General features: G+C 26.3%; 2 protein-coding genes across 2 annotated transcripts; one reads left to right on the top strand and one right to left on the bottom strand.

The window, feature by feature from the left end:
- The first annotated feature begins 403 nt into the window (after positions 1–403).
- Positions 404–8,848, top strand: LOC145834317 (transcription factor ets-4-like). The gene is made up of 5 exons (XM_082941716.1): positions 404–1,207; positions 3,402–3,599; positions 6,048–6,158; positions 6,717–6,872; positions 7,827–8,848. The coding sequence occupies exons 1-5, from the start codon at positions 409–411 to the stop codon at positions 8,006–8,008; spliced, it is 1,446 nt and encodes a 481-aa protein (XP_082797842.1). The 5' UTR covers positions 404–408; the 3' UTR covers positions 8,009–8,848.
- An 8,175-nt stretch (positions 8,849–17,023) lies between these two features.
- On the bottom strand, positions 17,024–18,502 carry LOC145833374 (uncharacterized). The gene is made up of 2 exons (XM_082940553.1): positions 18,460–18,502; positions 17,024–18,198 (listed from the first exon to the last, which is right to left on the bottom strand). Exons 1-2 carry the CDS (start codon positions 18,500–18,502, stop codon positions 17,024–17,026), a joined length of 1,218 nt encoding a protein of 405 aa, XP_082796679.1.
- Positions 18,503–22,271: the final 3,769 nt, after the last annotated feature.

Raw genomic sequence — 22,271 nt, 5'->3', positions numbered from 1 at the left:
CATCTAAATTTCATAAATGTTATTTCAGGGCAAATACTTTATAATGACTTAAAGATTTGTTTCAAAGCTTAATAAACTTGTAAAAACATTTTAAAAAAAATGTATGCACTACCACCAGCTTTTATTGTTTAAATGAATTACATAGTTTAAATTTATTTTCCCTTTATACTCTAATAAAGCTTTGTTTTTACCAAAAATCTTTAGCAAAAAGCATATTTAATTTGCTAAGTTTTTTTACTAATCTCAAGAATGTTTTTAATTGGAAAACAAAACTTATTTTTATAATTTGGTAGCTAGACCACTACTCAGATAAAACTTAAGGTTGTACATATCGTATAGTTACATATTCAAAACTTAATTACAAATAGTTTTTTTTTTTTTTAACAATTAATTAATTTAAGACGTACAATGCAATTTAATGTTTCATCAAGTGACTTAAAACTTTTTCCGTCGGAATTCAACGATTCATCTCCAGCAACAATGGAGAGTAATTTTCCGAATCAAATCAATAAAGAACCGGACAACAGCTGGATGATTTCGTCTAGCTTCGACTCATTCGAAACGTCGCCTGAGCCCACCTCATTTTTCTCAGAACCCCTTTCGAGCAGTGCGAAAAAGTACAACTATGAGCAGAATGACCACTGGTCTAGTAGCTCGTTTACAGATCCAATATTAAATAACAGTTTTTACGAAAATGACAGCAGCTTTGAAAATGAAACTTGCCATCAAGAACAACAATGGTACGACGAAACCACGAAACAAAGCTACTCTCCACCTATGTTGAACGAGCAGTCGTGCAAAAAAGTCAACTTCACGGATGTACACAACGACAATTTAGGTAGCCAACAGCATTACGAGTTGACAAACTCTTCTTTTTTTCAAAACCTTAACGATATTCAACTGCACGATTCCACAAATGAACAATACAATGTAGCTAAAGGTAGCGAGGTCAGCCAGCCTGCTAGCACTGAAGCTTCTTACGTATTGCAAGATCTAGCCAGCTACGATTTGGATATTGAAAGCAATGCAGAAACTAACAAAGAAGTTGGAATTGGTTCGTTGGCATTTGAAAGCAACGGAGCTGTTCTCGACGATATGGATCTCACTGAACTCGATAACGCATGCATGGAACAAATGGAAAAGCAGTATTACAAAGAAGCTCTTCTTGAAGTTCAATCGGCCTGCTCTGTTCTTCACATATCTCCAGGTAAGATTTATGACCGTACTGATTTACAGTAAGAATAAAGATAAAGTTTATTATGCATTTTTTTTTGTAAAAGTTAACTTAACTATTTAATACTTAGAGGTTACTATAGTTGTTAAAAAAAGTGAAACCATTTGACATTGTTAAACAAATACACTCAAACTTAGAAACATTTTAATTTTTTTTTATTGAAAATTTAAAGTATTTCAAATTTTCATTTACTTATAGTCTATACAGGTAGATAGTGCTCCTATTATTTCAGTTCAACAAAATTTCTAAAGTTTACAAACAATAAGTTAATATTTATAAACTGAAACAAACCGAAGTTTTTATACATAAGTTGTATTTGTTCAATAAAAACACTTCAATTAATTGTTGTATGGAGACGATTTTAAAATCTAATCTGTTTACAGATTATTTTTTATACTAGTATTTTTTTGATTGTTTAAAACAATTAGATTAAGATGAACTAAAAAGTTACTTTATTCAGCTAAAACCCAATTTTAAACATGTTAGTCTAAAATAATTGATCTCTTAAGTTTAAGCGCCTTTTAACTATTAAAAAAAAAACTTACTTTGCTAAAGGTGAATACTTGTAGACTTATGTTCAAAATCATATGTTTTTTAACAAAACATTGTATTTGTATGTAATCCGTGTGGATCGGTAGGGTTCCAAATAGCGGAACTGGAAATTGTATTAATTGAACGATATAAGATCGAAACCCGCTAGTTTACATAAAAAGAAGCATTAACTAAAACGTTGTCACATACTTTAATGTTTTTTTACTTAAAATATTTAGTATATATTTCAATATTTTTTTATAAACAAAAGTTTAGTTATGATCTTTTTTTAATAACTAAACTATACAACTCTTTTTAATTCAAATTATAGATTAACATGTGTTAATGGTTTTTTAACAACGGTTTTTGATAATGTCCTCTAAAAAATTGATATCAAAAAATGGTCGTTCTTCATTTAAGAGTGATAATAAATAAATATAAACATTATGTATGGTTTTAGTTTTTTTAATGATTTTTACTAAAATTTTTTATTGTCTTTGTTAAAATTTTATATGAGTTTACAAGTAACAAAAAGCTTGTTTAACTGTACACAACTATTTCTAATATTTATTAGTTATACTCAGTATTATAATAATATGTTTTTTTTTTAAGATTTATCGTTAGAACAAAATTATTATACTAGTTTAACATTAAAAACAGCAGTAACTTAAACTAAACAACGAGTTCAAAAATAGAAACTTTTACAAAATAGTTTGACTGATAATTCAATACAGAGAACACAAATTTCTGGTTTATTTTATATATTACATGAACGTTTTCAAGGTTTTTTAATTTTTAATTTCACACACCTGATTACCAAAGGGTATTTTTGTTTAGCAGGTCTTTACACCAAGTTTTTTGAGCGCTTTTTTATGTCGTTCAATAAACGTATGTGATAAACAAAACTGATAATCAACAAAATATAGCAAAGTCTTTTTTTTTGTATGTTAGGTTTAGTAATTAGTTTAAGTTTTTTCATTCAATTGGTAACTAATAAATTAAAAAATTACCTTAATAAGCTTATAACAGTTTTTTTTTTATAACAAGTAAATTTGATAAAATTTATTCCTTGTAAATATGTTAGCATAGAAAATTAAATAACAATATATTAAAGCATATTAACATACTAAAAAGTTAAAGTTTTAGCTGACTATAAAAAAAAATCATAAAATTTCTTTTTTTTTAATTTGTGAGTGTGAGATGTGTATAAGCTCTTATATTGTATATTGCTTGTTAGCTTGAAACATTTAAATATATAGAACGTCAAGTAAGTATTATCTATAACAAAATTGTCTTTAAAAAATTTTGAAAAACTATGTAACTTTAAATTTTGATTATCAACTGCAGAGTTTAACTTTGCTTATATTTTGTAAGTATACTATATTATATGATAGTATAAGTAGTAAACTTTTTACTTATATTTTTTGAAGTAATCATTATCAATATTCTATCATTACATTTATTTAAAAATGTAGTATTTAAAAAAAATTATGTTCAAAATCTATATTTCTCTATTCAAACTTTAAAATGAAGTAATGTTTTTTTTCAAATTTTAATAACATATCTAGGTTTTTAAATAAAAAAAGTGTTTTGTACAAACATAAATCTTTTTATGTCCAATACTGTTTTGTTTCAGACCCACTTAACTGGAGCTGCGATGAATCACAAAAATGGGTTTCGTGGACAGTGTACCATTGTAACTTGAAGTCTGTGGACACCTCACAGTTTCGAAAGTACGGCCATCAACTTTGCTCCATGACCGAGAAGCAAATGCTCGCAATTGCGCCTTCATGCGGTGACATATTACACGCAAAACTCGACGTGTGGCAAGCAGGTACTGTAAATATAAAACCACCTAATTTTTGGCTTTTCCATATTAACACACAAAAAAAATTATAAAGTTCTAATAAATAAAAGTTAATTAATCTTTTACAGTAAAAATCATTTTAAACAGTATAAATAGACTTAAAAAACAAGATACAACAACATTTTTTCCTAAAATGTACAACTTTAATAATGATAGAAACATTTTCCAATCATAAAAAGTTTATAAGTGTTGTAACAATAAAGTATTTTGAAAATGTCTTTATTATCTTTATTTTAAAAAAAATGAAAAAGCACAAAATTTTTTAAAGTTTTGTAGAACAATTTTTTATCATTTTGAAATTTGTATTGAATTAGTATTTTGAAACATACTTAGTTTTATGATTTTTTTTTAATTTTGAGACTATAAGTTAAATATGGAAATTTTCATCACATATTTTTATACTTTTATGATCGAAACAGTTTTATTTAATATTTAACTTTTAAATTTAACTGGTAATAATTTAACAGTTTTTTGTTAAACTGTTTCAATCTAAGATTTAAATCTCAAAGAAAAAAAAATGGAACTATACTTTGTAGAACTTTATTTCCATAAACATAAACTGGTACTTTTTAAGCCGTAGTTATAAATTCAAATTATTAATTAATGTTTATTTAAGTAATTTGTACAAAAAAATGTAGTAGCTACTATACTAGATGTTACTTTATTGTTAACAAAAACACTTACTTCAAAAATGATGCACAAATAAAGTAAATGCAGTTTCAACTTGTACTTAAGTAAGCAATAAATCAATCAGTACAAGTATGTCAGTATGTTAAAAAGAAAGCACTTTTTTATTTATGACCTGAATAAAGTTCTACTAATATCAAAATTTCGTTGACCTTTAAAATTTCTTAAACTGTTACCTGAAGAATTTAAACTTTTTTTATTTAACCAGTAGCAAAAGGTTAGCTTTAGCAAAGATGATATAGTTTTTCCATCGTTCATAAAACACTAGACTGCACCACACAAGCATCAACAATAATGTCCGAGGTAATCAATGACCGCTTTCTTGTGGCTATATCTACCTGATAAGTTCCAAAACCGGTCGAAGAATGTTTGGGAAACTGATTTTGATGATTGTGTAGTGGAGTGTGCTTTTTTTCACTCAAAAAAATATATAAACGATTTTTACATATAAATAACTTAATACTTTTTTTCTATTCATGTACGTAAAACGTCGTTTTTATTCACTCTACGCTTGTATTTTATGAGAAAGTAAATAAGTATATGATAAAAGCATTATATAAGCATATGAATTTTATAAATTTAAAGCGATAAAAGTATTGCTACAAAGTTAAATATAATTTTAGAAAAAACAAATAAGTGTTTAACAATGTAGACTGTATCAATCCAAACATCATAACCTTTAAACGTCGATAGAAAACTGTTACTGATTTTTTATCTTCAGCTGTTACTGAGTGTACAATAATATGTGTTACATAAATTCAGAAAAGTAATATAAAAAGTAATCTTAGAACTGTTTGCAACTTTTTTTTCCTAATTACAAAAAAATCATTAGCTGCACAAAACGAAAACCAAAACTAATTAAAGAAACAAAAATACATAATGGAAGATGAAAAATCTTTTAAACGGGACTGAATTTATTCTTCTTTAATCGATTGTATGAAAAAGTAAAATTAGATTTAAACTAAACAAACTTATTTTGCAAAAACCTAACTAAAATTGGAAAATTTCCAACTGGAAAACGTTATATTATTTTATACTATAGTTTAATTTTACACGTATTAGTTTTAAAAGCTTTCTGAGTAATTTTTGTTTGAAATTTGGAAAAGTTTTTACTTGTGTTATTAGCTCACTAAGACTCCAATATAACAACTTGGCTTGCTTAGAAATTAAGCCTGCATTTCATGTTTTAAATCATTTTTACAAAAATTTATGGGAAGTAAAAAAGTTGAAAAGTTGTAATAAGCTTAAGAAAACTAAAGTTAAAAGCTGTTTTATTTATTACTTAAATTATTTATTTTAACAAACTTTACTTAGCTATAAATCAAATAGACCTCAATAAATCTCTAATATATAAGAACAAAGTAGGAAAAATTTGATTCAAAACCGTTTTTTTTAAATTAATTTTCAAATTTGAATTAAATTTGAGGAGAATTAAAACCTTCTGTAATTAGTTTCTTTTTTTTTTGACTATGAAATTTAATAAACTATCAAAACATTTTTAATGACTAAATATGTTTAGTTTAAGCTTATGTTTGTGCCTATTGACAGACTACGATGTCTATAACTTTAATGTTATTTAATCTAATAGAATTTCAACTAAAAACGTTTGCTAGTATTAACGTTATGGCGACAACTAATAATTTTTGTAAAATGATTTTAATAAAATAGGTAGGAAAAAATACTTTATCGCTTCAAACTTTTATACACACTATCAAAAACTAATTACAGCTTACAAGCAAATGGTACTGCGAAGAGAGCCGCTCGTTGAAATTGCTCCGAGCAGACAGATTTTCCCGGAACAAAATGTCGTCAGCTGTCCGAACACTGTCATGTTTCAAAGTGAGTGACATTATTTACCAAGAATTGATTTGTAGATGTTATTAATTTCTGAATAAAGTTTAATTTATTCTTAAAACAAGTATGATTATAACATAACTAGATAACTAGATCAGTTGATATACTTTATTTTGTTTTTTTAAAGTTAAATGTAGCTTGGATCAATAATAATCGCTAACATATATTAAAGCAAGGTTTGTCTTAAATTTCAAAGTATTTAAAAATAATGTAAATGGTTTAAAAACTATATACTTTTTACTAAATATTACTTTACAATTTTGTTACTAAAAAACATACTCCTTGCATTATAGTAGCACCGCATTTGGTTTTCATATTATAATCAGTTATACTGCAACCGCAATTTGCCATCGTCAAAATAAGTTAGTAAACAAACGTTTTTTTTTTTAGGTGATCCAAAGTTTTTTAATCAATAAGAAGCTAGTAATGTGTGACTCTTGTTAAAAAAATAGTTTGTTTTTCAATTAATACTTTTCTAAAAAGGCACTTTTTAGTCTTTCATTAATTTTATATCAAAAAATAAAAACAAATTTTTAATTTTAGAAGAAAAATATTTCAAGAAGTCTATAAAAGTCGGCAAATCAAAAAATGGAAGAAAAAGCGAGGAAAAAACGATCCATCTGTGGAAATTTCTTATTCAGCTTTTGCAGCAGCCCCACAACCACCAAAGAGCTGTCAGGTGGATAAATCGCGAACAAGGTTTGATTGAAAATACTAAAAAATACTTGTATTTTTACAGCTCTATGATTCAAACAGTATTATACTAATGTCACCTCTCGAGAATCTACGCACTTGTTTGGTTACACACTCTCGTTTAGTAACGCATTTAAAACTTATTAAAAAATAAACAATAATAATTTTTTTAAATATTTAGTTATGTAATTTTTAATGTATGTATTGAGCTAACAACATGTTTAACTTTTTATATAAAATTTTAAATGCAAACAGGATTCCAGGTTTTTTGGCAGCAATAATTAGAGGTATTTCAAGAAAATACATACTAAATGTTGTTAGAAATATAGAAGTGATAGACTTTTAATAAAACTCATATTTTTGCATTTTAGTTTGTGCCTTTATAAGGAACCTGTTGAACTTTATGGCTTTGCTACTTATATGTCTTAGCCCCCTTCTATACCTTTAAATCAAACATGGTAAAATATTCAATTTCTCACTGTTTAGTTGGCATAAACTTTTATTTTTAATCAATAAATATATTATCTTTCTCCAAAACCATGCAAGATAAGTTTAATCTTAGATGAGCAAAGAACAAAGTAGTTGAAAAAACTTTGTATACACAATACGCATAAACATTTTTTATTACACCTACATAAAACTTGAATGACAACTATTAATGTAACCAAAAGAAATAGGAAAGTCCCCAAACAGTGTTTAATCAAATACATTATTTAAAAACAACTATTATAGTAGTATATGTGCTACCTCTCGTTTAGTTACGCACTTTTTCTGAGGATACAATGTGCGTAGACCAGCGAGAGGTGACTGTACTCATTTGTGCATTGAGTTTTAGTTTTTTATTTTGATTAATTATAGTTTCATACTTAAAGTTTCAAAAGTTTTTCTAAAAAGTAGTTTTTTGCTGAAGCTTTCTGTTTTTAAAACCTACTTTTTATATTAATGCTTATAACTTAAAAGGTGTTTTCAAAATAGAAGACTCAGAAGAGCTAGCTCGGTTGTGGGGAATAAGAAAAAATCGCCCAGCTATGAACTACGATAAACTGAGTAGATCAATTCGGCAGTATTATAAAAAAGGAATCATAAGAAAGACAGAAATAACTAGGCGACTTGTATATCAGTTTGTCCTGCCAGTTATTTAAACTACTCAGCATTCTGTTCGGTGACTCATTATCGATAGCAATTTATAATACCTGCCTCTTTTTTAGTTTACTTTTTATTTAATTTTTTATTTAAGATTAAAACGACTTACACAACTAATTTGATCTCTTTAAATAAATAAATAAATGAAGTAGAAAGGACACATGTTTAACTTTTTTACTGTGAACTTTACGTTTTTTACATTAATAAAATCTAACGCACATTTTTTTTATGTTTTTTAGTTGTTTACACTTGCTTATTTTTGATTAGTTTTATGAAGCTAGTAAATAGCTGTGTTTTTTATACAGTATTTTATATTTGTAATTAATGAATTTGTATGAATTGTGTCAGAACCATTTATTATTAAAAAAGCCTTTTTTATATAAATATAGATTTTTTTTAAGTTTTACTACAATGCATAAGGGTTTTATGAGAATATAAAAATGTTTGTAGTTTTATTTTTTATTTTTAGTACTTACAAAAAGTTTCGAGTAGATAAAATTAGAACATATGTTTTTAAGTAGCTATTTTCTAAACTAATTTTAGCATGTAACTGTACTGTCTATTTTGGGATTTGTTTTATAGGTATTAGATATAAGACATTTGCATGATTTTTTAGTACAACATATAAATTATAAAAATAAAATATTGTATTTAGTTATTTCTAATCTTAAACTATTTTGCATTTTAAAACAGCTGTTTTTAGGTGCAATGTTAAACGTTTTAGTAATGTCTGCCATTATCGCCATTTATTTCATGTTTAGGTTTTCTTTGTTTTAGCTAGATAGTACGGTTAAAGTGTATTTTGTATAGATGATACGATGTAATGTTTTTCGTGTAAAATAAACATATAAAAATAAAAATAAATATTTTTATAAACTTTTAATATGATAAATTAAGAACTTTATTTATAAATCTTTCTTAGATTTTCTATTGATTTTTTTTACTTATTAACAAGGTTTTTATTTAAAAAGTATTAAAAGAATAAACTATGAAATAAATTTGTTTTGATTTTTCGAATTTTAATAACATGCTACTAAAAACGTGCATTATTCAATTAGTACTTGCTAAAGCAAAAAATAGAAACTCGTTTTCTTAAGAAACACTTATAATTAAGTATGGTTTTCATACTACTGTATAACAGAAGTATTTGTTTTATAATATAATTAAAACGATAAAAAATTATAAAAGAAATGTAAAATATAATTAAAACTTTTTACCTATTTGTTGCAACGTAATTTGATCGACAATTTATTATTATAATTAGTATTTAATACGCCTAAAAGATTGCAAAACTCGAAAGTTTTTAGTTTTATATATTTCCATTCAAACTGAATGTATATTCCAAAATTCCAAAAAACTCAAACTTTTTTGGAAATAACATTTTAAGTTACTCTCAAGCAAAAGATTATAAAACTTTTTATTAAGTTTTTTAACAATTTGTAAAAATCATTATTACATAAAAGAATATTTAAAGTTCGACAAATTTGACATCAATTTTAATACTCTAGTTACTAGTACGTTATGTGTAAAAAATTATAAGTATATCTATATATAAAGTTTCATTAAGATAACATACTTATAAAATTAGATTAATCTTGTGATAACAAATTACCGTTCAAAGCTATGTACCATAAAATATTATCATGGTTAGAGTGATGGTAGAAGGTAAACATATAATACACTTTAGTACAACTATTATTTTTTTAAGTTGTTATACTATACACGAATATTTTTTTAAACCTTTTTTTATGTTAAACTATAGTAAATAATGAACTTTACCACACAACCTACAACAAAAGCATTCGAGAAAACTTACGTCGTAAGTTGTTCGGATGCTGTTGTTGTTTGTCGTGTGGGTGAAGTTCATTATTTATTGTTGATGGCGCGAAACATCTCAACTTTGTTGATGATGGCCGTAATAAGTACTGGCTAATTTTAATTGTTAATCTGATACTAAATATAGTTAATTCAATAAGCTTTTTTACAAAAACATAGCAAAAAACTATAGTATTAACCTAAAGCTAGTATATAAAAGTATTAATTTATTATTGATTAAAAGTTACACAACTTTAAAAAGTCTAACTTTTTTGTTTTTGTAATGTTAATTAAAAAGCGAAGTAAACAATGCAAGTTTAGTAGAACTTATGACAAAAGCTAAAGTATAAACCAAGAACTTGACAAATAAACAAAAAACTGAAAATTTTTCTAGACTAATTATTTTACAATTTAATAAATTTCTAAGAGCATAAAGAGCACTTTAAGATTATACTGTAGGTTGTTGTATTTTTTAAATGCTAAAAGTGTTTTCAAATAACTACAAGAATGTCACAACACTAAAATTATAATTTATTCAAAACAATAAAATCAACGCTCAAATATTTTCGTCAAAGGACCTAGTAAACAGAAAGACCTTTCGGTTATCGGGTTGAACACCAATAAGCACATTATTAAATTTGTATTTTTCATTATTTATCACGTTGTAAAACAGTGAGTTAATTATTATGTATTTCTTGATTTTAGCATAAGCAATGTGATAAATGGCGCAAATAGAACAAGAATATTTTAGCAGCTGAGAAAAAACTTCAACTGTCCAAGAAATTTAATTTCTCGATATCAAGAATTTTCCTGTATTTTTCAATTAAATATGATGTCCAATATTTATATACTTAAACAAATCTTTTTTTTTTTTGAAGAAGTCATTTGATTTAGTTTTGTCTCTCTAACTAGAAACTCTTTTGTTTTTCTGGTTCTATTGATTTTACTTCTTGATAACAAAGGGGTTAATTATTTTCTAGTTTATGTGATTTAGTTATTCAAATTCCATCGTTATATTTTACTGTATGTATTTAACAAATTCTTTTATATTTATAATAAATGAAAAAAAGTTGTTGTAATGTCATTATTCTACTTGTACAATCTTGATGAACAGTAGAAAAAAAGTGACACGTTCAAAATTCACCCGATCAAAATACACTCATACAAATTCGAGAACCGCTCACCGATCGAAGGTAAGGGTTAGGGGTAACAATGATAGTAAAAAATAAATAAATAATAAATAAATAAAAATGTAAAAAATATATAAAATAAATTAATAAATAATGAATATTAAAAAAAAATGGGTAGATTTTGAACGCGGGTGGATTTTGATAGTAAACCGAAAAAAATAAGATTTGAATGCAATAAATGAAAACTTTAGATGTTTTTATACTTTTTCCAACTTTATTTTTACTGTTCAAACTTTGAAGTAAGTATTTCTAAGTATCACTTATCAATCTTTTTTTAATAGTGTTATTTTAAATTTACGTTAAATCTGGCCTGACGAGAAGAACTATACGAGTTATTAAAAAAATAAAAATTGTACAATAAAAAAACTAAATCATGATTTGTATCCAAAGAAGTTTTAGAATAAGCTTTTCTAAAGAACTTCAACCAATTTGATTTTAATAACAACTTATGACTTGTTATGGTGCAACCAAGCGGTGAACAGTTGGCTAATGTAATCTTTCAACGATTTGTTTGGTCGTTTATAGTTGAGACGGTTGCAAAAAGAAAGTTTTAGAACTCTGCTTATTTTATTAATAGCAAATCAAAGCCATCGTAGTAAACAATGGTATGTAGATATACATAAAACTCGTCATCAAGTAGAAATACTTTGATAACTGTTTTTCCTATTTTTACAATTTTTCAGAAAAAAAAACTTAACTATTACAAGGATAGAAAACCTTGTTTTTATAAGCTATTTCAACCTTAGCTTTAACATGTTTAACGTTTTTAAAACTTTATGTGAAACTTAATGTTTTTAAATAAACTTAATTTACAAGTTTAAAACAAATCAGCATACTTTTAAAATGATAAGTTTAAAATTTATTTGAAGCTCAAAATTTTTGCTAATAAAAATTCGAGCGATTTGAATACAACAATAATAGCTTGACATGAAATCATATTATAGTAAACTAAGGACGTTTCCTCATATTAAATTAATAACTGTTTAACGGAGTTTTTATGAAGTGGTATCATAATAGAAAAATGTCGCTAGTTTTCAATAAAAGTTGTTTTTAGTGGTAATTTAAAGATTTTTAATTGCATTAAATAAAGTTATTTTATTCGTTTAAATCAGGGTTTCCCAAAGTGGGCGATATCGCCCCCCTGGGGGCGATTTTAGTATTTTGGGGGGCGATAATTAGTAAGGGGGCGAAAGGGTGGGCGATAATTAGTAAGGGGGCGATTTTAAAATTTTGGGTTGTCATAAGATTTTTACTTTTTTTCTTGCTATTTTACTATTTTTAGCTTGCTATTAATTATTTGACCCTGAGGTAAAACTTAAACAAAAAGTTTATTTTATTTATGAAAAAAAAAGAAAAATAATCTAGTGCTTATGACTCCTACTTTCAAGTAAATACTATATTTTCATTTATATATTTCCATATTTAACAATTAAATATATCATAGACGATTGGAATCCCTCTCACTATTTTATAACCTGACATATATGTTATTTGGGGTTATAAATGGTTTGTAAAAATCTATGTTATTTATTACTATCTATCACCTCATGATATTTCCAGTTGCTTTTTGAAAAGTCACTAAGTTAGACTAAGAAATAAACCTATACAGGGTTGCCAATTTACCTAAAAACCTGGAAAAACCTATAATTTGACAATTTAAGCAAAAAAAACTTGGAAAAAATCTGGAATTTTTAACAATTTTAACATAATAAGTAGTAAAATTTAGATTTGACACAAAAAAGCTATCATATAGATAAAAGTATGGATCTCTTCGAGGCAAATACTTTTGAAGTAAACGACTTACAGGAAACCTTCTCAGACTTACAAACTGACCTTGAACTTAAAGTAAATTCTTCCAAAGAACGATATGAAAGCTTTTGGACTCAACAAAAACTAAGGCAAAAGTATACAATCATTTTAGAGGAATTTAGATTGTTGTTTATAGCTTTTCCTTCTAGCTATGTTGTTGAGAAAGCTTTCAACATCTTGAGCAAAAGGTCTAATCTAGATATTTATAAAGGAGGTGACTTAAGGCTATATTTTACTAATTAAGAATCAGATTAGAAAAACTTGCAAGCAGTCATATTCCTCATCCTCCACATTATATTAGACTTCAGTAGCAGACATTATTTTATGAAAGTTTTTTAATTTTATTTGATCTTTTGAAGTATTTCTTATTTCACCTGGTTTGTATTGTATTTAAGTAGTCTTTTTATAATAACAACTTTATTAAGCTATTAATTCTACAACAGGTTTGCATAATGCCTAATAAATATTATTTACGGTAGACTTCCTCTTGAGTTCGCACTTTTTACCCAAAAAAAAGTGCAAATTTATATTTTATTAAATTTAACTAAAGTAAAGTCTATTACTAACTAAATATTAATAAAACAAAATATACATAATATTTAATAGCTTATATAGATCTTTTTTTTTATGAAACTTTGTTTTATGTTTTAGTGGATTTTATGTTTATTCATAACATCATTGCATATAACATATTGAAATTTGTCATTTTGTAAAAAAAAATATGGTAATAATTTTTTGAGTTTGCACTTTTTGATTTTTTTCAAAGTGCGAACTCAAGCGGAAGTCTACTATATTTATTAAATGGTTTATGTTTTAAAGATTTTAATAATTTTATTTTGACCTGGTTAATTTTGTAGTTGATATTCGTTGTTTTACATTACACTAAAAGTTTTTATAGCATAGTGATTAATTTATTTGTTTGAAAGACCTTTATTTGACAGGTTTTTGTTATTACTAGTTTAATATGTATACAACTTATATCACTATAAAACTATTATCTGATTGTAATATTTTGACAACCATTAAAGTTTTTATTTCTAAAAAGATTTTTTTTGGTTTTAAAAGAGTATAAATTTGAGGTTTCTATTTGAAATGACTTCTGCATTTTCTTTTAAAAGTTTCTTAAACACAATTTTATTTTCTAACTTGATTTAATTTAGTTCAAAAGTTTATTATAGTATAAGGAGTTTTCAACTATTAATACAACTGTTTTTTGTTTTATCTTAATTCAATATATATTAGCAATTAGAATATACTTAGTTTATTTTAATACTTCAACACTAGCTTTTTGTTTTTCACTATTTTCCTCTGTTAAATTATTGTAGGCTAATAGCTAGAAAAAAAAAACTTTTTAAACAGAATTAAATAAGCCATCAAAAAGACTGCTACAATTACAAAACAAAATTTAAACCTAGTTAAAAGTTTTTTGTAATTGATTACTTTCTGTTCACAGAATTAACTGTAAAACATTTGATTTTTTTTTTGAATTTAAATAAAATAAAATAAATTGTTAGAATTAAGGTTTAGTTCCCTAAAGATTATTCCAAGTCAAATGCTATTTCATGGTATTCTACTACGAAACAAATAGTTTAAAAAGTTAAAAATTATTTTTTTAACTTTACAACTAACTTGCTTACAATATATCTTAGCATTGAAATTAGTAAATTTACTGCATTAACTGAAGCTGTTGATGAAACCACTTTTCATATGAGATAATCAACCAGTCGGTCAAACTTCCTTTAACAAGATCAGAAATAATGTTTTAATATTTATTTCATTTAGTGTGAAATAAACTGTTAATTCTTTTATAGTTTTTTAATCTCTGGTATAGATATTTAAAAAAAGCCTATTTATAAAGTAATTTAAGTATTTTGTGCGGCTTAAATAAGTTACTTAGTATTAACTTCTAAATGTCCGAAATTTGTTATATGAGATATTATTAAAATGTCAGGTTTAAGTTAAAATTTCAGGTGGGTAACGTACGGCTCAGATCCAGTCGCAGATCCAGTCGATTTTCGACCCGCTAAGTAAATTGAAAACTACTTGTGCAAAATAAATAAAATTTAGTTTTTTGATATTTAATATTTTGATATACGCTTTCATTTCGTTTTCAGTTCACAAAAGTATTTCCTAGATCACAATAATACTAAATCATTTTATTACAATTTTGCTCGAGTTTTTTAATTTTCTTATTTGTAATTTTTCTAAATCATGCAGCCCGCAATTACATTTTCTAACGAGTTGAAAATAGAAAATATTTTTTAGTAAATATGAATTGCTGAATACAAAAGTTGTCCACCACTAACCTAAAAATTTCAATAGTTTCAAAACAGTTCATATTTAAACAGGATTGATTACAGATTACTCAAGGCTTTTTAATAATCAAGTATTTTAATACACTTTACTGGGCTTCTAAGAAAATAACTGTAAATTATTTTCTCAAGCCCTGTAAACTACTTTGAACACAAAAGTGCGTGCATAAGAAGTACAAGACTAAATTACATTTCGAACACAACTTTTTTTAGCTCAAAAGTTTGTACTCAAAAGAAAAACTACTTTGTAAAATCGTGGGGGGCGATTTTTTTTTCAAGTTACTGAAAAGGGGGCGATTTAGTAAATAAGTTTGGGAAACCCTGGTTTAAATTAATAAATAAACTTGATAAACTATAATATTTCCAAATTGAAAATATTGTAATAAATAGGTCTTGTTTAATGAAGTTAGACAAAATCAAGATGCTTTTAATAAATACTTATAGTTTGTCATTTTTATTGACATTATTTATGAATAGTAATAGTAAACTTTTTTAACTTAATAATAGTTTGTTGTAATTTTTTTAATTTATCGTTAAGATTTTAATCTAGTATAAGTTTAAAATGAGACTTTAAACTTTACACTATTACAAAATTTAAAATAACGATTTTATAATGTTTTTACCACACTTTTAAATTTATAAAAGTGTATGAGCTATTCAAAAAAGAACTTTTCTATTTTATCAAATGTTAATGCAGTTTTATCAAACGTTTTTTTTTTCAACTCTTAAAAGTAGAAAATTTATCAAAAGGCTAAGCTAATATATAAAGTAGTAATTAATTAATTTCCATACATGACAAACAAAAAACAGCATCCGAGACAACCTACGAGAGGTTTCGTCCTTATTAAGACTCATCAGGCAACCATATTCGCGAGAAACCGCTGTTGAGATCTTACCAAGCGGGATTAAATACAAAGCACAGAAGCGACAGTTTTTGGGTAAAGTTTAAAAACTCTAGAAAGTTATTATACTATAGTAAGGCTATAAGCAAATTAAAATATCATTTTAGTATAAAAATGCTATCAAACTAACATTTTATATAAAAACAAGTAGGTGTAACAAAACTTATTTTTTATTTTAATTACAGCTTTTGTTTTTAGACTTTTCTTCTGAAAAAAATTTATTGCACTTTTTTACCTTAGCATATGTTTATTGTTTTGATCGTTTTTAAAGCATTTTTTAATTTGTATTCAACTATCAATAATTCTAAAAAATCTAATTTGAACTTAGTACATAACTAAAACCTGTAACTCTTTTGCTAACGTAAAATACACAGTGACAGTACTACTTCTTTTTATGACGATTTAATAAATAATTAAAAGTTAATTATTCTATCACGACTTGTATTTGTATTTTGATTCTTTTTTATATAATCTATCAAATAAATATGTCTATTTTAACATATGTGTGTCAAAACTACGTTTTTTTTATCCTCTTTTTAACAACAATACTCTTTTTAACAACATAGAATAAGAAAAAACTAAGTGTTTGTAGTTACGAGGTTTACAAGTTTCATTACTACTTTTGGAACTAAGCCTTTCAAACTCTTATTTTTTTCTGATATTGATTTTTATAAGCAAACTAAATAAATTTTTGTTAGAAAAATGTTGTATATCTTTTTTTAATTGATATAACTAAAAATTATATTTTTTCAAATAGAAGCTGTAAAATACTAAGATGATAAACACGTTTGTTTATTACAAGCACTTAAACTGCTCACAAGTATAAAACCAAAGTTTTAATTGTGCGTCTTATATAACTTTACCGACAACTTTATTACTAGTGAATAAAAATGATAATGCCGGAAGTAATAGTCTTTAAAGTGAGGACTAAGTAAAACTTTAAGTATGTATTAGTAATTTATCAGCAATCATGTAAAAATAAAAAATTATGGGTCGAAAAAAGATATGAATAGCTTTAAATCGTCGACACTGCCTGATTTAAACACGACTTGCAAGTCTGATAAGGCGTCTACAGAAGTTTTTCTCATGAGAACTTTTCGAAATAAATCACTCGTAGTCTGCATGTGTAAATTGTATGCGTCAGTATTAAGTTCAGCATCAACTTTTTCTACTATACAATTTCTTAAAATGAAAACTGCCTCTTCCATGTGTTCACCATCGCTTAACTCGAAAAAAACTTTCATTTCCAAACTCAAATTACACTTCTCCGCACGAAATCTTAGAGGCAACACTTTCAATAGCTGATCCGTCGGCAAATGTTGATTTGCATTAAAATGAACAATTTTCTTTTCCAAAAGGCAATGATTTGCATAAAATGTGTAAACGTTTTTCGCAAGCTTGTTTCTACCTCTTACTTGTATTAGTGCGTCTACCACTTGGTTTGTCAGTTTTATTGCTTTTTTCGAACCACTTATCTCTGCTGCCCACATGGAAAGTTGAAGTGACCAAGTCAACTCGTCCAAAATGGCTGTCCCGTTTTTGTTTTTTCTCTGACGGTTCCATCTGTGCAGACCTATTCTGGCCCGATTGTACATGCGAACCCACCCTCTCTTTCTGTATCTACCTGACAGAAGTTCGTTCAGGTATTTCAATTTTTTTGAATGAGTCAGAGGAAAAAGCTCGTCGATATAACCACTAAACCAGCCTAAGTAGAAGTTTACCACTCCTCTCACAGCCCACTCCAAATCTCCTTTAGTATAAACTAACAAGTCGCCACTAGTTGGTAAATATTTTCTTTTCATTATGTCTACTACTTCATCGACTTCGTAACCATCGTTAAGCAGCCGCACTGTCTGATCATGAACAAACTGAAGGGCATCGGCGAATCGAACCATGGTCTGACGCGTTTTCAACTCGTCTCCGACTATGTTGTTTGTACTGGAGAGAAGATGTTTTGGATGAGGAAGATTCCACAAAAGTTTTCTTACACTACTGACCCATTTCATCAAATCAATTCTTACGTTAAATCCGGCGAGAGGGAACATGTTAGGAAATTCTGTGCCAACTACATCGCCAACTATTAAACATTTTTCAGAAGGAATCCACACAGACATTTGGTCTTCTGTACCTCCAGGGGTGTGTAAAATTTCAAGTTGAAGACCTTTAAGTTTAATGTCTTGAGTATACTTAAATTATATTTTTTTTCAAAAATACATTAATTTTAGTTTAAACTTATTTTAGAAACATATAGTATAACTAAAAAATAGTTTCACAAAGTCTCTAATCATAAAAACCATTAACTTGTAAAAATCTAATACTTTAAATGTTTAGTTATTTTAAAGTCTACTACCAAAATGAAGTTACTAAAGAGATAAATCTAAACTTGCCTGTGAAGTTAAGTTTAAGCTTAGAGTCCACAAACTGGTCAACTTTAAACCTTCCAATGCAAGGTTCTCCCTTCTCATAACAGTGCGAACTTGTAGAAAAATAGTTTGAACCAAGCAATTCAAACATTTTTTTTGATGTAAACTTAGACATTCTTGCTAAAGTTTTTATAAATTAACTATAAAAAGGACTATAAAAAGGAAAAATATGTATAACTAATTTCATACAATATATACAAAGCTGTGAAATATATTAATTTCTTTACGTTTAGGGAAAGTTATACCCTTTAGTCAATTTAAAGAACACAACTAGCTAATTTCTAATATTATTCAAGCACTTATTGATTAGTATTAAAACTAACCAAACTTTTCAAATTCGTTTCTAGCTGTTTTGTGAGCAATTACTTTAATACTTTGTCCTTTTTCATTTTCCCTAAGCAATGTCATTAAGCCACCAAAATGCTCTACAAACAAAAAAAAACATATCGTATAACTTATGAAGTCAAGTTACTATAGAAATTTAACTTATATACCTTTAGTACTATGTATTAACAACTTTATAATAGTTTTATAGTTCAATTAAGTTTAGCTTGACCTTAGTTAATAAACTTAACTTAAAGAATTTCAAAAAAGAAAAAACTTTTAACAAGAAAAAAATTACAATTGCTTTATATTTTAAAAGTTTTCATTTAACAAGTTTTATTTTGATTTTTCAGAATTTTCGAAAAACTTGATAAAAACTTTTGTTGAAGCACACTATATATGATAATTTCTAATCACCTTTATTATCCTTACATAAGTAAATACTTTGTTCAGAAAAAAATGTCTATAGCTTACTTTTTTATTTTATCTCATAAGTTTTAATGTATTAAAGTCTATGTCTTTTAAACAAATCTAAAATAAGTAAAAGATTTTTATTGCATAGATTAAATCACAGCAAATGGTACAAAAAACATCTACTACGTCGTATACCTATACACAAACATTAGTTTTAATAACGTTTTATCGTGTGTAAAAAAAATTATCAGAATAAAATTTATTTGATTTTTCCTTTTATAATGATTTTAAATAGGAAGTTACTTAGATCTTTAGTTATAATTTATTTAGTGGTAAAACAGTATTATAACTAACTTTTAGTTAATAGAAATCAATTTAATAATCTCTACGTCTAACAGTTGTTTATTTTCGACTAAAATAACTATTTTGTCCGCCACATATAATATAAAATATTTTATAAATAGTAACTAAAAAATACTAAGAAGTTAAAAAATTTATATTATTATCGACAACTAGTTAATACAAATACGAGATTCTTTTGGTTAAGCTACTGTAAGAAGTATTGATAGAAAATATCAACCTTGTATAGATGAAGTGAGAATGACTGTAGATAGTGTTTTATTAGATAACTTTCGAATTTCTTCGTTTGCAAGTGTGGCTTGATGACTGTTTTTCAATGTGTCAACCAGAACTATTTCAGACTTACCTATAGAAGTGTATCATTATTTACAAAAGACTATTTATATATTATTTTTATTTTGTTTTCTTTCTTTTACTACAGTCTAATTTTAATTGAAACCTGTACACACTAAAATAATAATAAAAATGTGCACCTTAAGCTCAACTTATTTTTGTTTTGCTCTCCATCATAAACTCCAAAATATCTAGTGTAAGTTTTAAAATTAATTTCGTTCACCCCTACATTAGTTTCTTGCACCCTTAAACTATTTTCGTGTCCACTAGTGTGTGTATAGGTACACAGCACACCGTGAAGACCGCTGGTATAACATACTATTTATAAAAGCAAACACTATCACTTTATTTCTAAGAAATATAAAGTAGTTGTATTTTAAAACATAAAGTTTTCTTTTTCTTCTTTTTTTTTAGATTTTTTTTTGATTTACAACACTTTGACGACTGACTACCTGGATGTGAAGCTCAACTTGTATGATCTCTCCTATATGCCTTATAAAAAGCAAAATGCAAAAATTATGTATATAAATAAATGTTCTAGCCACCCAAAAAATATTATAAACCAAATACCAAAAATAATTAATCAACGTTTAAATTAAAGGTCAAGCAACGAAGAAAACTTTTTAAAGACAAAGTAAGATTACGAACTAATAATGAAAAAATGCGGTTACAATGATAAACTTAATTTTGAAAAAACGGAGCAAAAAAACAAAACGACCAATAAAAGTAAAAGAAAACGAAATATAATTTGGTATAATCCCCCATTCTGTACTTCAGTTAAAACAAACATCGGCAGAGAATTTATAAATCTAGTAAAAAAACATTTCAACAAAAATAACCCATTATCAAAGATATTTAACAAACATAATATGCGAATCAGTTATTCATGTATGGCGAATTTGGAGAGATTAATTAAGTCACATAATCAAAGGATTTTAAACAAAAGTAATTTAATCAAAAGTCAGTGTAATTGCGCCGGTGGCTGTAAATATGATTTGAAGGGGGGCAATTGCCGGTCAGAGAACATTATTTACAAGGCAACAGTTAACTCTGACCTTGAAAAGAAGTTCTACATCGGCTTATGCTCCACTCAATTCAGATTTCGGTATGCCAACCATAAAAAATCCTTTAAAGGTGGTGTATACGAAAATGAAACTGAGCTTTCAAAGTATGTTTGCGGCCTTAAGCGCAAAAACATTGATTTTAAATTAACTTGGGAGGTGATAAAAAGAGCACAGCCAATAGCAGATGGTAACAACCCTGTTTGTAGGCTGTGCTTAAAAGAATCAACAGCCGTTATGTATGCGTTAAAAAAGGAAGGTTGTTTAAATAAGAGGAGCGATTTTATATCAACTTGTCGACATATGAAAAAGCTTCTCTTAAAATACAACAAATTTTGAAGTATTTTATAGTCAATTAACTGTTGTTTTCGTTAATTTTAGTTGTTTGATTAGTTAGATGGTAGATCGATTTTTGTACTGAATATTTGTAATGTACAATATTACGTCATACTGTTTTTTGTTTTTTTGCATAACTTTTTTATCTTTGTTTAGTACAGTGCTTTTTATTTTGAATTTAACTGGCTGATGATTAAAGCTTTATGAAAAATTAAAGCTTTATGAAACATATGTACCAGAATTTTTAAAATCGCCATTTCAATAAATTATATATAGATATATATATATATATATATAGACATTTATACATATGTTAATAGTTTGAAAAAAAAAAATTCTGGTCGATATTGCTCGACAAATTGAATTGGAGCTAAATATTTATTGGATTACATAAAAAACAACAGGTTTATACGACCTTTTCGTATATGAGATATATAACCTCATTTACTCATCAGTAAAGCTAAAGTTTATTAACAATGTTTAACAGAAATTTGAAATTTGAAAATTTTAAAATTATTATGACGTAGTAATAATGAAAGTTTTTGTTTAAGTTAAGTTTGAAAAATAGTACTTAGTTAGAATTAAGCTTTGACGTAAAATGCAATTAAAAGTTTTAAATCTATGTAATTCCCGAATGACTAACAAGCGAAGGCTTTAATTAAAAAGTATTTAACCACACTCAGTTTTAATGAAACAACCTTTTATCGTGACTGTGTCTGCCTAATTAGTCCTAATTAGAACGAAACCAGGTTGCAGAATGTCATATGGGTCGTTAATGGTGGAGAGTTCAAGTTTAGTGGTAAAATCATACTAAAAAAGCTGAACTGAAAAAAGTGTGTAAGGAAACATTTATGTAGTTTAAGTGTCCTTCGATTACATTTAAAAGAAAAAAATAATGGTTTTGGAAACGACAACTTTAATAAAATTTGTTATTCAGTCCTCAAAGTGTTGTAAATCTAAAAACTTTTAATAGAGTTGTAAAT

Source organism: Thalia democratica, chromosome 4 (assembly GCF_965202585.1).
Source record: "Thalia democratica chromosome 4, ktThaDemo2.hap1.1, whole genome shotgun sequence".
NCBI lineage: Eukaryota > Metazoa > Chordata > Thaliacea > Salpida > Salpidae > Thalia > Thalia democratica.
Note: the sequence above shows the minus strand (reverse complement) of the source record. Positions and strands in the feature narration are given on the sequence as shown.

Excerpts from the sequence above, each read along its gene's own strand:
- LOC145834317 (XM_082941716.1), top strand. The coding sequence starts at position 409 with ATGCAATTTAATGTTTCATCAAGTGACTTAAAACTTTTTCCGTCGGAA. Across the intron at positions 6,159-6,716 it reads GAACACTGTCATGTTTCAAA|AAGAAAAATATTTCAAGAAG; the intron begins GTGAGTGACATT and ends TTTTAATTTTAG. Across the intron at positions 6,873-7,826 it reads GTGGATAAATCGCGAACAAG|GTGTTTTCAAAATAGAAGAC; the intron begins GTTTGATTGAAA and ends ATAACTTAAAAG.
- LOC145833374 (XM_082940553.1), bottom strand. The coding sequence starts at position 18,502 with ATGAGAAGGGAGAACCTTGCATTGGAAGGTTTAAAGTTGACCA. Across the intron at positions 18,199-18,459 it reads GGAAGGTTTAAAGTTGACCA|GTCTTCAACTTGAAATTTTA; the intron begins GTTTGTGGACTC and ends TTAAACTTAAAG.